Here is a 14,542-nt window from a genome sequence, read left to right as displayed (position 1 = left end):
CAATATTAATTCAAAATGAAAGTGATTATCAAAGTAATTTTTACTGTATTACTTCTGAATTTATTTTGGGACTCAAATGCACAAACTGCAAGTTCATCAAAAAATATTGGAGACTCTTGTGACTTAAGAAATAATCAAAGTGGAACATGTCAAGATCTGAGGAATTGTCAATATGCAAAAGTATTATTTCTAGAAAAGAAGTATGATCAAATTTTGAATTGCAAAATGCAGAGTTTTTATCCAAGATTAGCAGTATGCTGTCCATTGCCCATGCATGATCAATATTGGCTGCAATTGTTCTCTCTCACTCCCAATTTGAGTGACACTTTACAGCCAAACGGCGGTCAAGTGGCATCCAAGTAGCAATTTTTAAGGCAGATAACATGACTTAGCGAGGCCATGGGTCACAGTTGATCTGTACGGTCAGCGAAGTTAGTATGTAAGAAACTTAAGTTAACTTCAAAATTGTCACTAGGACGCCATATGATAGCCACATAACTGCTACGAATAAATTGTGCCAATCCGGATATTTTGTTAAAAAACTGTACGGGATATTCCAAAACCGAGGATAATGCATCTTAATGAGATCCCCCGATTGTTTGTGTATGAACGAAAGTGATGAATTTCTGATTATTTATATAAAAAGTAAAACACAAAATGATAACATTCAGTTTGAGTTCATTCGAGGCTGCATAGACATCAATTTAAGTTCAACATGAAAGTGATTATCAAATTAATTCTTATTGTATTACTTCTGAATTTATTTTGGAACTCAAATGCACAAAATGCAAATTCAGCACAAAATATTGGAGACACTTGTGACTTAGGAAATAATCAGAGTGGAAAATGTCAAGAATTGAGGGATTGTCAGCAAGCAAAGAAATTATTTGCGGAAAAGAAGTTTGGTGAAATTATATTTTGTAAACCTCGAGAATTTATCCCATTAGCATGTTGTCCTGGATCTTAGTTTAGTGCAAATTATTAACAGTGTAAATTTAGTTAAAGAATATTTAAATAAATAATCGTGTTTGATTTTTATAAAATTTTGTGTGTTTTAATTTGATTTGAGCTGCATTTTTGATTTATAAAGCAGTTTTGCCAAAACTGTGTGCTGTTTACCCATTTTTAGTATTTTGGTCTATCGATAGAAAAATCTAGTCTACTTTACTAACTTTACTGGCCATACAGATCATCTACAATTAATGGACTCTCTCAGTTGTTGTCTAAACTGACTGTATCGTGGAATGCCATTTGCGAATTACCAATACCAAAAGGAACCTAGAAGCTGTCTAGCGTTCTAGCTGACCGTAAATAAATTGTGCAACAAAAAATTCTACAATCAAATTATGCCGTAACACAAAATAATGTTCAGAAAACACTGTGATGTTCGTAATACTAATTCAATTGACCTACTGATCAGAAGGTCAAACTGTTATCAATTCTACTGTATACAACAGAGATTGGAAACTCCCCGCAACTTATTCATAAAGAAGTTTTTAAATGATGACGCTCAACATTATGACATATTTTTCTAGACGTTGTTACGCATAGCTTTCGCATTTACTTTGCGGGGGTGAAGTCTAAGAGGATGACTGTCTAGTGAAATTATGACAACCCTTTGAATTTTTTTAAATGCTTAACAATTTTAATTTTACTGAAATACATGGTTTTTTGATGTCTATAAATTCATATTTTGGTGTTACATCATAAGTACCCCTACACTAGGTTGTTGACCTTTTGTGTATGATGTTATGCTTTACGTTGATTATTCATTCGTGGGTGATGCATCATTCTCTGACTGTGTACTAGATCAAGGCGTGACAAATATAAAACATTTTTGATTGAAATCCTGAGTGGGGGAAGCTTCATACATTGTAATAAAAAGGCAATTCTGAGCAGTATTCTTAATTTATTCGCAAAAATAATCTCGAGTAGTATTATCATTTCAGCCAAATCCAGTGATAAGACGATGATAGTCTCTAATAAAATCAACTTAATACTGTTGATCCTTCAGGTATTAAACTTTACAAATTCATTAAAAATCAAAGAAGCATGCAGACTTGAAATTAAACAAATTGGAGTCTGTACGGAAATGAAACATTGTGAATATGCAAAAAAATTATTCGCTGAACAAAGAATATCCGAAATAAAACCGTGTGATTTTGATGGTGATGCTCCTGTTGTTTGCTGTCCAGTTACACTTCCACCAAGTGAGCCAACGTCTTCTAACTGCAAAACTAATAAAGTCTATAGCAACTCAAACAGCAAAAGACCCGCAAATGTAGGAGAATATCCATTTTTAGCAGCAATTGGATTCGAAGGATCGGAAAATTCAATAAAATACAGATGTTCAGGCACATTGATTGCAGATGACTTGGTTCTTGTTCCAGCTCATTGTGTCATTCGTTCCTCTTTACCAGTTACTGTGAAATTAGGAATGGTAAGCTAAAGCAAAATATTAATAAATTGCTAAAAAAAGATGAGATAATTATGGAATTTATGGAAAATTTAAATCTAATTTTAGACGTCTTTAAACAATGATCCCAAAGACCATTCTGAAGGCGAAGACGTCACAATTCAGGTATTTTTAAACTTGAGCTATATATTAACTACATTTTTCATTAGAAATTCATGCAGAATTCGAGTTTTAAACATAGCTTTTTTTTCGGAGTCGAGTCGAGTCAGAGTCGAGTCGAGTCAGAATTGAGTCGAGTCGGAGTTAAGTCGAGTCGGAATTGAGTCGAGTTGAGTCGAGTCGGAGTCGAGTCGAGTCGGAGTTGAGTCGAGTCTAGTCGACTTTAAGCTATGTTCTTTACACAATATAATACCCCATAATTCCAAGTCTTATTTTGCACATATACAATGTATTACTTTATGATGCACAGAATATAATACATCATCCTGATTATAAGAGGCAAAATCATCAAAATGACATCGCTTTGATTAAATTGAATAGAATTGCGACTCCAAATTCTAAATATATCAAGCCAATTTGCTTATCATCAAGTGATGAGGATATTCCCAAAAAATTCACAATTACGGGTTTTATGGCTGTTGATGACAATAGTAAGTATTCAAATAAATTTATAATTAAATGTATAAGTAACTTTGACTTGATGCATTTATTTTCAGATCGTAAGATAATTTCCAACTGGACGTTGACAGAGCCTGTTGAAGAATATCTATTCCAAAAATGTAAGGAACTCTATAAAGAGTCCGACAGAATAATTTTTGAAACACAATTTTGTGGTCTCAATCCAAATGGAACTAATATATGTCAATCAGGTAGGATGACTACTTACTTACCAATCATAACCATGTACAAAAGCTGTAATAATTTGATATTTTACTAATTTTATGTTAATTTTTAAAGGTCCTGTCATTTATCATACAAGTACGTATTTTTGATGAGAATATAACATTAGTTCCAATTTAAAAATATTTTAAAATCATTTAAGGTGATGGAAATACTTTTCTATATGGAATGGCATCCTATGGAAGAGAATGTGGTGTCAATTATCCAGATGTCTATACAAAGATAAATCAGTACATAGATTGGATATACGCTGAAGTTCTTAATTTTCAATATTTTTTGTAGAAATTATTTTATTCTACAATTTGTTAAATTTCAGTAAGATCAGCAAAAATAATAAAATTTGAATCAATTTCGACATTTTCACAATCTGCATTTTTGATTAAAATCCTGAGTGGGGGAAGCTTCATACAATTTAATAAACAGACAAGTCTGTGTATTATTCTTAATTTATTCGTAAAAACAAGCTCGAGTAGTATTATCATTTCAGCCAAATCCAGTGATAAGACAATGAGAGTCGCTAATAGAATCAACTTAATACTGTTGATCCTTCAGTTATTAAATTTTACTAATTCATCAAAAATTAGAGAACCATGCAGACTTGCAACTAAACAAATTGGAGTCTGTACGGAAATGAAAAATTGTGAATATGCAAAAAAGTTATTTGCTGAACAAAGAATGTCCAAAATCGTACCATGTGAATCTAATGGAGACGTTCCTGTTGTTTGTTGTCCTACGTCTTCTAACTGCAAAGCTAACAAAATCTATGAACATCCAAGCAGCAAAAGGCCCGCACATGTTGGGGAATTTCCATTTTTAGCAGCCATAGGATTCAAGGAAAGGAGAAAAACAGTTTATAGATGCTCAGGTGCATTGATTGCAGATGACTTGGTTCTTGTTGCAGCTCATTGTAATAAAAGTCGTTATGGTGAGCAAGTAACTGTGAAATTAGGAAAGGTAAGTATGACAAAGTTAAGATGAATTATTAGAATCGGTGGTGGACAACCTTTTGCTTTTCGTGACATATACGTGCAGTAACATAGGCTGCTCACCACTGATTCAAATTAAATTTCTAATTTTCAATAGACATCAATCAACAATGATCCAAAAGACAATTCTGAAGGAGAGGATGTTGCAGTTCAGGTATATGTCTAGACCTCAATGCTAACCAAGCATTTTGTACATTAAATCTGTCTCGATTTTGTATACTATTCAAGTCAACTTTGAACCCTGAAATAATCTGAAATTTATTATTTTTGGCACACAGAATGTTATACTCCATCCAAATTATGATAGAAACTCATTTCAAAATGACATCGCACTGATTAAATTGAATCGAACTGCTACTCCAAATTCTAAATATATCAAGCCAATTTGCTTATCAGCAAATGATGAGCATATTATAAAAAAATTTTCAATTACGGGTTTTTTAGCTCTTGTTGACCGTAGTAAGTATTCATATTATTTAAATTAGTTATTAAGTTTAAGTTTTTTTTTTTGAATTTCAGATCATAGGACAATTTCCAATTGGACGCAGACAGAGCCCGTTGAAGAATATCCATTCCAGAAATGTAAGGAAGACTATAAAGCGTTAGACACAGAAATTGTTGAGACACAATTTTGTGGCATTTCTCCAAATGGAACTAGTATAATTCAATCAGGTAGGATGAGGACAAAACCTTTACATTAAATTGATAATTTACTAATTTTATGTTAATTTTTAAAGGTCCAGTCAGTTATCATACAAGTATGTATTATTCTTCTTACTAGTTATAACATTCTTACTAGTCATGACATTATCAATTTAAAAATATTATGAAATCGTTTAAGGTGACGGAAATACCTTTCTTTACGGATTGACTTCTTATGGATCTTCAAGGGTTACACATATTCCAGATGTTTATACGAAGATAAATCAGTACATAGATTGGATATACGCTGAAGTTCTTCGTTTTTAATTCTTTTCCTAGAAATTATTTCATCATACTGAATTATAGCATACGTTTATTTGAGATAAGACTTTAAAACAGTGGTGGACAACCTTTTTGGCGCCATGGCACACCTTTATGGTAAACTTCGATCAAAACTACACACGGCATGCCGTACATTAAATTTTGAGAAAACACTGGCAAGACAAAAGCGTGCCGCGACATACAGATTGCCCACCATTGCTTTGAAATTATAACTATGTTATTTTTCAGCCTTTATATATAACATTGAGCTCTTTTGTTATACTTTTGATATAATCATCGAATTTTTTTTTCTATTAAAACAGTCTTTATTCAGCGGTTGAGTTGTAAATAGCCACTTAAATTCTTAAATTGATATTTTATTTAATTTGAGTGTTGAAAATAATTGGAAAATATAATAAAATTACTTGAATTTGAATGTGAATATAGTGATAAAATACTCAGTTTGTTTAATTTCAGCAAATTGGAATTAATTATTTATAAAATTAATTTGAAGTTAACTTTCCCAGAAAGCACGTGGCGTAAAAATGGCTGAAAATCTGGCCCAATAATGTCTTGACTCTGACTTGAGATCGGATCATATCGATTCAACCTTTAGGCCAGAGTAAAGGTAAACCGATACCGGATTTTCGGCAATTTCTACGCCGTTTGTTCTCCGGGTTTGACTAAAAGCATTCGACACTGACTACGCCCCTGAGCTACGCTCATTTATTAAACAAATATTGGCGTTTTTCCAAGTTAGCTTAAATATAATTTTCTTAGAAACGATTAAAGCTGAAAAATTACTCAGAATAGTGAAATAATCTCCGAAAAAAGAAACAATAGCAAGTGCTGATAACAGTTATCACAAGATTATTTTATAAACACAAAATAGTGAACAAAGTTCAATTTAAAAATGGAAAATATCGAAATAATTAATGAAAATTGTGTAATTGATACCGATGATGACTTCAATTTTTGTTATGGGGCTGTCAGCCATCCAATTTATAAACGTGAAGCTGACTCTTTTCTTGAATTACGGGAAGATTTATTAAAAATTAATTCAAAACCAGATGACTCATCATGCGTGGATTTTGAAGAATATATTTTCATTATCACCCAAAAATTGGATAAGAAACCGGACATAACATCATTTTTGTGTAATTTAAAATTAGCACAAGCTATTTTGATAACATTTCAAACGTGTGATAGCACAACGATATTTTGGAAGTTATCTAGTGACGACAAGTTAAAATCTGTGGATCTGGATAGCATATCAGCTGAGTTTTGTAGAAAATTTCTAGCAAAGGAAATCAAGAAAGGCAGAAATGGTAAGTTGATATTAATAGTTAGACATTGATGTACAAGTTATAACAATGATATGATATGCAGATCTAGGTACGACGGTTTACTTAGAACAATGCGCCAGCGAATTGAGCAAAATATCCAGGTTTGCTTTGACATGGTTTTAAGTAAACTGCCGCCTCGATGTCGTTGACTATGAACAAAGTATCAATTCCTTTGTAGAATATTAATTACCATTAAAATTACAGGAATCTTAAATAACTTCAGCTATAGGTCAGAATTTGATCTGAAGCATATTGGAAGTGAAAATGGACGAAATCTTTTGATCCTCGCTGCAATGAACAGCCAAAATGATGTGGTTGAAAATCTAATAGGACACAATCTTGATGTTAATCATGAAGACATCAGTGGATGCAATGCGATTGAAAAGGTTTGGGAAAACTATTTAAATGACGATAGTGATAAAGTGGAAATTGAGAAAATCATGTTAAGCTTATTAAGAGCAAATTCTAAATATCCAAGGGCTTGTTATACAGTTAATGATAATGAGATACATTTTGAATTTATTAAGGCTCCTAAACAAGTTAGAGACTTCATAATCAAATGTGAAAACATTCATGACATGTCCATAGTATCCGAATATGAGAAGATTGAAAAAGAGTTAGCCAAAGAACCTAACATGAAGTACTTTTACAATAGAAATAATAAATCCCTTATGGCACATGCTTTAAGTTCGGGAAAAATGCCAGTATGCAAATTACTTATATCCTTAAGAGTAAGCATAGGACAGCATGAGATCGATGACCTTGAGGAACTTTATACAGCCCTAAATGATCCTCAAAAGAAAGCATTGCAGTCAGAGCATCGTTTAAATGCAATTGAACTTCCAAAATTACACATCACGACATTGTTGATGCTTTCTAAAATTGGAATTAATGATCGACAACATGAAGAACATTGGAACTGTATAGAAGAAGCTTTTAAAGTAATTGATACTGTTGAGTCATGCTCTAAAATTCTTAAAATCGCAGCAATATACAAAAAGTTCACAATTTACTTTGACTTTGATCATGAGACGATTTACTATTTGGATCCAAAAAGTAAACCAGGATCGTTAGCTAGAATCTATGGCATTAATACAGTTTATATAGGAGCAAAGCATTTAAATGATGAAATTAGAAAGTATGAAGTTTATGGTGCCATAATTCATGAGTTATGTCATTTTGCAGTATTTGTTACATATATTAATGGCTTTAATCCATATCCAATGGGCTTATCAAATGAAAAAACTCAATTTATCGAAGCTGTTGATCAATGTATCGAGAATAAAGAGATTGAGGGGTTCATTGTCGGAACTGTCTTGGAATATTCTGAAAAGCTACAGCATTCTGAGTTTATAGTAAGACCTGTTCAAATGATGATGCATTATTATGATCAGACACCAAGTATGGCAGCTATAAACTCAGAATTACTTAATGAACGTCGACTAAAATTTGAGAAATTATTCAAATATCATCAAGATGTTGTTGAGAAAGACTTTGATGAGCTATTAACAATATTTAAAATATTCCTGGATGATAAACAGCCTATAACATATGATGAGCTTACTGGACCATGGAAAGCGAGAATTTTACATTCAAACATAAATTTCCAAGGTCAAATTACTTCTTTTAACGATGTAATTCAAGAAGATCATGAAATATTGAAACTTATGACGGCAAAACAGATTCGTGAAATGTTATGGGAAGGCAAAAGCATTGAAATTGCAGACAAAATAAGTTCAAATGAAGGAAATAATCTAGCAGAGAGGAACTTTATTGATTGCAATAGCGATATATCCCACATAAAGAAGGAAGAAGTTAAAAATGTCGATGAAATTATATCGCATGTAGATGAATCGCAGACATTTATCCTTTCTGATGCTCCTGGTGCTGGAAAAACGACAGCATTCAAATGTTTGGCACTAAAACTTAAGTCAAAGTACAAAAGCTGTTGGGTATCGATGATTGAGTTGAGAAAATGTCAAGATATTTTTAAGAAATTTGATGAGAAAAATATTCCAATTGAACGTGTTGAGCAGATGCTTCTTCAGATCTTAAATCTCGAGCCTCTTGAAGCTGAAATTTTCAAAAAATTATTCATCAATAATAAAGTAATTTTCCTTTTTGATGCTGTTGATGAAATCAGCCCACATTTTAATAAATTCATAATCGACGTCCTTAAGAGAATCAAAAAAGACACTCAAAATCAGATTCTAGTCTCATCAAGACCACACCATGGAAAACAATTGACTGAAAAACTCAATGTTAAGCCATTTAGGCTTGTTCCTTTCTCATGGAAGGAAAAGGGAGGCTTCATTCTGAAAATGTTGCAAAATTCGGAAAATTACGACGATAACAAAAAAGATGAAGTTCTTAATGACTTCAGCATATTCTTTAAATCTATTAAAAATATTGGATATTTCAATTATGACATCGACAATCCATTAATGGTCAAAATAATCACTGAACTGTATAAAGATGATCAAATTGACTTGAAGAAACAATCATTGGATTTGTATGAAATATTTGAAAAAATTGAAATGAGTCATAAGGAACAAGTTGATACGAAAGTTGCTTTTAAGGATCGCGATCCATTCAGCACAATTTCACTTGAAAAAGTTCATCAAGCATTGGCATTATTGTTGCTATATGCGATGCAAAAAGATGAATTAAATGAAACTTACATCATTGGAATGTGGAATGAAAATAAGAAGGACTTAACAGCTGAACGAATTCAACGTTACGGATTTGTCAGAATTGGATTTGATTTTAAAGTAAATGATAATTTTGCTTTGGATTTTACTCATCGAACTTATGCTGAGTTTTTTGTCGCCAAATTTATGTTAACATTTTTGTTTAGTGTTGAAGATTATATGAAAGATGAGGAACTAGTAAAGGTTATTAAGGTCATTAAAGTATTTGTGAACATGGACACAATTGATAATATTTTTGGATTCATCATGTGCTACATGAAAAATGAAGCAGAAGGACGAAGATTTGTTCTTAAAAAGAGAATTAAAAATTTAATTTTAAAAGAATTTAATGAGATAAAAAATGGATTATTTTTTGATCCTAACACTGAACAGTTGTTGTTTTTGAAATTCTTTTCGGTATTTTTCATCCGAGAACAAGCAGTTTTGAATGATTTTTGGCTTCTGGACAAGGAACAAAATATGCTGCGAATAATCTTAATAGAAACAGATGTTATCGGATATTTTAAACTTCATAACCTATTAGAGACATTGTCAATCTCTTTTGGTGAGAATTGGCATCAAGTATTCAACAAAAGTCAACAAAGCTTGATAAAAAGTGAAGAGATTGGTGAAATTGAAGGAAATCAAAACTTTGTCGTCAAACAATTTAACAAAAATTTGTTAAAATTTTTGAATTATTTTGAGAAAAATTTCAAAATTCATGAAAAGATTACGATTTGCAGAAATAAGGTTTTTACTTATGAAGGAGTTCATTTGATAGAAATAAATCAAATGAAGAAGATGCTGTCAATGCATGCAGATTTATCAAAAAAAGACAATCGACTATTAGTTGACCTTATAATTACATTTATCAAATTCAGGACTGATGAAGGCAGTTTAATATATTTGGCAGACAATCTTAAAGAACTTTTAAACAATGATGAAGAAAGCATACGAAAAGTTCTATTTAATGACTACCATAGAGACAATCATCCAATATTCAGAGCAGTCAAATTCAAAAATCAAGAAATGTTCCAAAAATTTAGAGTTCTTTATGATTCTTACAAAGCTTCAAATGACAGCGTTAAAGACATCTTTACTGAAGACAACAACTTACTATACCTGGCTACACTGACACATAACAAAATGTCGACTGAACTTATTTCATTTGTAAAGGAAATTTATAAATCAGATCATGTAAAATTCATTCAAAGCTTTGAGTCCAGATCCGACGTACGAGTACTAAGTCTAGCTTTTGAGGATAAAAAGAAGTTAAAAACTATTAAGAAATTAATATTGGGATACTATAATAACAATGAGGCCAAAGCTAAACTTGTTTGGAAGCACTTATTGACTTTTGGTCACTTATCGTTTTCAGCACCACTGTTGCCTGCAATAAGGAAGAGAAATGTTGTTCAATTTGAAAAGAATCTTAAAATTTATGATGATTATGAAATTTCATGGGAAAATGTGACGAATTTGAATATAATCATTAATATTGCAACGGAATTATTTTTAAACATGACAAAGGAAACCTTTCAAGTCTACAAAAAGTTCCTATTCACACTTTTCAATGCAAATAAAGATCATGTCAAGGAACCTGAATTTTATCATACGAGAAGATATTTGGCAGGCAAACCAACAATTAGCCAAAATTTTTCAAATTCATCCACTGATCTCATCTTTAGATGCGTTTATTTTTTCAAATTAGAACTCTTATGGATGGAGGAAAAATTTAACTATTTTGAGAAATTTCTGTACGAGTATTTCAATAATGATGAAGATCAAGTCAAGGAAATCATGAATGCTGTGATGTTTTGTGAAGAATTTAAAGGTTTTTTAAAACATCCATTTGTGAGGCCAATTGAGAAGGCAAATGCTTATGAGTTCAGAAGAATCAGCAACCTTTATGAGAAGTACAAATCTTCTGATGAGGAACTAAGAGATATGTTTAAATTATCAGATGGTGTAAGTAGTTTTGTGTCTATTTTAATTTATTTTACTGAAAATTCTTTCCCTTAATCTATTAATAAACTTTTAATATAAATTAATATTGCAATTCCAGGTATTTTGCTTCATAATGTACGGCATGTCAAACGAAATTTATCCAGCATTTTTGGAACTTATTCAAAACACTTTTGGCCAAGTTAAGGAACAGCTTGTGGACTGCATTAATCACAGAGTAATTTACAAAGTCATTTCTATTGAAGAAACTTATAATTTTTTGCAGCAACTTTTAACTGATTTTTTTGGAACCGATGAAGTTTTAAAATTAGAATTTATAAGAAAAATTTTATTTTTTAATTGTTTTGAAGGAGTTTATCCTTTGATAAAAGTTTTAGAAAAATGCAGTGTTGATTATTTGAATACAGTTTATGGACTTTATAGAGATTATAAAGGATCATGGGAAGAAGTTCAAAATATATTCAGAGGAAGGAGATTCCTTATAGCCATGTTTGATCGTGTGACTGAGGAAAGTTATGAAACAGTTACGAATTTTGTTAAGGAAGTCTTTGAAAATAATCCAGAATTATTAAAAGAATTGATTTTTCAAAATTGTGTCAATAATATGCAAAATAATCTTAAAAATATGAATAAGTTGAAATTGTTTGAGAAATTTTTGTTTGAAATTTTTGACGATAATCAAGCAAAAGCTAGAGAATGCATTAGATGTATTTGGTTCAATGGAGATAACAGAGAAATTTTCACTGCTATAAATGAACAAAATTTAAATGATTTGAAGTTAGCGATTGAAATGTTTAAAAAATATTCAGATAATCCAAAAGAAATTCAAGAACATTTTATTAAATGCGAAATTTCATCAATTATATTCACAGACTACATGTCGGATGAAATGTATGAAATTTTAAAATTATTCATACTTGAAATATTCTCATCAAATCTTAAAAACTTTAAAATATTCATTAAAACGGATAATATTTTAGACATTATTAAAAATGAAGAGAAATTTAAATCATTTGAAAGTTTAATTTTTGAATATTTTGATAAAAATGAGCTTTTGGCTAAAGATTTGATTAATAAAATCCTATACAAAACTTGTCATGGAAATTCCTTAAGAATTGACAAAGACACGCCACTTTATCAATTTGAAAGGATTAAAAATGCTTACATAAAGCATAAAAATTCATGGTCTGAGTTTTTTGAGAAAATATTAAAACTTCCAAGTGTCAAATTTGATTCACTAAAGAAATTTATGATTGAAGTTTTTGAGTCAAATGAAGATCTAATTGACTGCATTGGCAAGAATAACAGACATGAAATTATTGGAAGTAGAGAAAATTACAGTTCATTTTTGAAATTCCTAATGAAATATTTTGAAGGCAATAATGATAAAAAAACTCAATTTCTACAAGAATTCCTTAATAATGAATATTTCGACAGTCCGCATCCATTGCTGAAAATTGTTAAGGAAAATGATTTATACAAATGTTCAGCTGCCTTTAAGGTTTATTCAAAATATTCTGAATTTTTATTAAAACCAAATCTTTTTTTCAAAATTTTCTCAAGCATAGGAGATAAAGGATATGATCCATTTTTGGAATTTTTGAAAAATAAATTCATTTCTGACAAGTCAGAGCTAATTGACTGCATGAACAATGGAATAGAATATTTAGAGATTTGGCAAGAGCAGCAATTTGAAAAGTTTCATAAATTTTTGATAGATTTTTTCGAAAATGATAAAGATTTAATTAGAACATGCATCAGAAAAGGACTATTTTACAGTTATGAAGCTAACTGTCATCCACTTGTTCAAGTTTTGCATTCAAATGATTTACATGGGTTTGAAAAAATAGTCAATAAATACATTGAATATAAAGAATCGGATGAAGAATTACAAGAGATTTTTCAGAAAATTTCAACTTTCATTCATAACAATTTGAATAATAAAACATTTTCGTTATTTAAAGAATTAATGCAGACAATTTTTGGAATGAATAATCCAGAAATTTTCACAATATTTGAACAATTTATGCCGGAAACTGAAATTTAATGAAAATAAGCAAAACTTAATTGAAACAATTGTTAAAATTTAGTTGACAAAAAGCATGCTAATGATTATGCTTACAATATTGAGAATGCTCAAGGATATTGATTAACGAATATTTGTGAAATTTTTAATCTTAATTAAAAAGTTATTAATAAATTATTTAAAAAGTTGACTACTTACTTACTTCCTTGGTGAAGGTGCAAGAGGGTATATTGTTTATAATTCCCTGCTCTTTTGCATCGTTGCTTACACATTAATCCTTTGAGCTCTTTGGTCAAAGTTACATACCTAGTTGCATACCTAGTTTAATTTTCATATAATTAACTAGCATTTGCAGAGCCATACAATAATCTTCATTTAAAAGGCGCAAGCATCACATAAATAATATATAATCCACGTACACATAATCAGAATATTTAAAATTCAATTTTCTCACTCTTCACATCTTTAAAAACTCTCACAACTTCACCGTTCTGTACATTTTTTTTATCTATCATATCAGTATGTCTTTAAAGAACATCATGGAATGAACAACACGAGAATGAAATTCATTGCTGGTGCCGTTCGAGGAAGCAGTAAAAAAAAAATTCCGATCACATCGCAACGAGGAGTGTGAAGTCGAAGTGTGCCTTAGGTTATTCCATTACTCATAGCCGCTCTCATTCACATTTTTTTAGTATTACTCCGTATTACTTTAAATTGTTTCATGCAAAAGAATCTCACATAAAATGTGATGATGTGTACGAAAAGAACAGCATAAAGGTAGGGAGATTCATACTCAAAAAATGTTCGCATAATTTTATTCAATTATTCATCATATGTGGCAATATTTTTATGTTGTGTCTTACGTCGTCGTCTACCTTACATGTTGCATTGCCTGCCTGGATGTCTGATTTTTATTGTAGCATGAAATTAATGTTTCATTCCAGATTATCAAAAAAAATTATTAAAAGAGATTTTTCATTCCTTCTTTTTACGGAATGTTGATGATGTCGATGATGATTATGATTATTATTATTGTAGCAGTTAGATGAACAAGTTTTTAGTTTAATGTGCAATATGTGAAGGTATTTAAGAGCATCATCATGATATGATGGAGAGATGAAAGGCTTTTATGGGGAACTGCTTTAGAAGGTAAAGTTTATATTGAATTATATTATGTTCATGAGTTGAAACTGATTAAAAGTTAAAAAGCTAATTGATTTCGAGTTCTGGATTGGGTCAGGATGGAA

General features: G+C 30.7%; 3 protein-coding genes across 3 annotated transcripts; all 3 read left to right on the top strand.

The window, feature by feature from the left end:
• Positions 1-1,995: 1,995 nt before the first annotated feature.
• Positions 1,996-3,608, top strand: LOC139097498 (phenoloxidase-activating factor 3-like). The gene is made up of 6 exons (XM_070649367.1): positions 1,996-2,440; positions 2,525-2,581; positions 2,886-3,066; positions 3,133-3,285; positions 3,374-3,394; positions 3,459-3,608. Exons 1-6 carry the CDS (start codon positions 2,093-2,095, stop codon positions 3,596-3,598), a joined length of 900 nt encoding a protein of 299 aa, XP_070505468.1. The 5' UTR covers positions 1,996-2,092; the 3' UTR covers positions 3,599-3,608.
• A 383-nt stretch (positions 3,609-3,991) lies between these two features.
• Positions 3,992-5,827, top strand: LOC139097485 (CLIP domain-containing serine protease B15-like). Its single transcript, XM_070649356.1, has 7 exons — positions 3,992-4,270; positions 4,400-4,456; positions 4,581-4,761; positions 4,822-4,974; positions 5,040-5,060; positions 5,144-5,702; positions 5,793-5,827. The coding sequence occupies exons 1-6, from the start codon at positions 3,992-3,994 to the stop codon at positions 5,269-5,271; spliced, it is 819 nt and encodes a 272-aa protein (XP_070505457.1). The 3' UTR covers positions 5,272-5,702; positions 5,793-5,827.
• A 323-nt stretch (positions 5,828-6,150) lies between these two features.
• On the top strand, positions 6,151-13,482 carry LOC139097484 (uncharacterized). The gene is made up of 3 exons (XM_070649354.1): positions 6,151-6,593; positions 6,816-11,269; positions 11,367-13,482. The coding sequence occupies exons 1-3, from the start codon at positions 6,179-6,181 to the stop codon at positions 13,311-13,313; spliced, it is 6,816 nt and encodes a 2,271-aa protein (XP_070505455.1). The 5' UTR covers positions 6,151-6,178; the 3' UTR covers positions 13,314-13,482.
• The last annotated feature ends 1,060 nt before the right edge of the window (positions 13,483-14,542 follow it).

This window comes from Chironomus tepperi, unplaced genomic scaffold (genome assembly GCF_022539635.2).
Source record: "Chironomus tepperi strain 1889 unplaced genomic scaffold, CSIRO-AGI_Ctep_v1 contig_423, whole genome shotgun sequence".
NCBI lineage: Eukaryota > Metazoa > Arthropoda > Insecta > Diptera > Chironomidae > Chironomus > Chironomus tepperi.
This window is presented reverse-complemented; position numbering and strand designations above follow the sequence as displayed.

Bases quoted from the DNA above. Each gene is read 5' to 3' on its own strand.
- LOC139097498 (XM_070649367.1), top strand. From the start codon at position 2,093: ATGAAACATTGTGAATATGCAAAAAAATTATTCGCTGAACAAAGAATA. The intron at 2,441-2,524 runs GTAAGCTAAAGC...ATCTAATTTTAG, and splicing joins TTACTGTGAAATTAGGAATG to ACGTCTTTAAACAATGATCC. The intron at 2,582-2,885 runs GTATTTTTAAAC...TATGATGCACAG, and splicing joins GCGAAGACGTCACAATTCAG to AATATAATACATCATCCTGA.
- LOC139097485 (XM_070649356.1), top strand. From the start codon at position 3,992: ATGTCCAAAATCGTACCATGTGAATCTAATGGAGACGTTCCTGTTGTT. The intron at 4,975-5,039 runs GTAGGATGAGGA...TAATTTTTAAAG, and splicing joins AACTAGTATAATTCAATCAG to GTCCAGTCAGTTATCATACA. The intron at 5,061-5,143 runs GTATGTATTATT...AAATCGTTTAAG, and splicing joins TCCAGTCAGTTATCATACAA to GTGACGGAAATACCTTTCTT.
- LOC139097484 (XM_070649354.1), top strand. From the start codon at position 6,179: ATGGAAAATATCGAAATAATTAATGAAAATTGTGTAATTGATACCGAT. The intron at 6,594-6,815 runs GTAAGTTGATAT...TTAAAATTACAG, and splicing joins AATCAAGAAAGGCAGAAATG to GAATCTTAAATAACTTCAGC. The intron at 11,270-11,366 runs GTAAGTAGTTTT...TTGCAATTCCAG, and splicing joins TGTTTAAATTATCAGATGGT to GTATTTTGCTTCATAATGTA.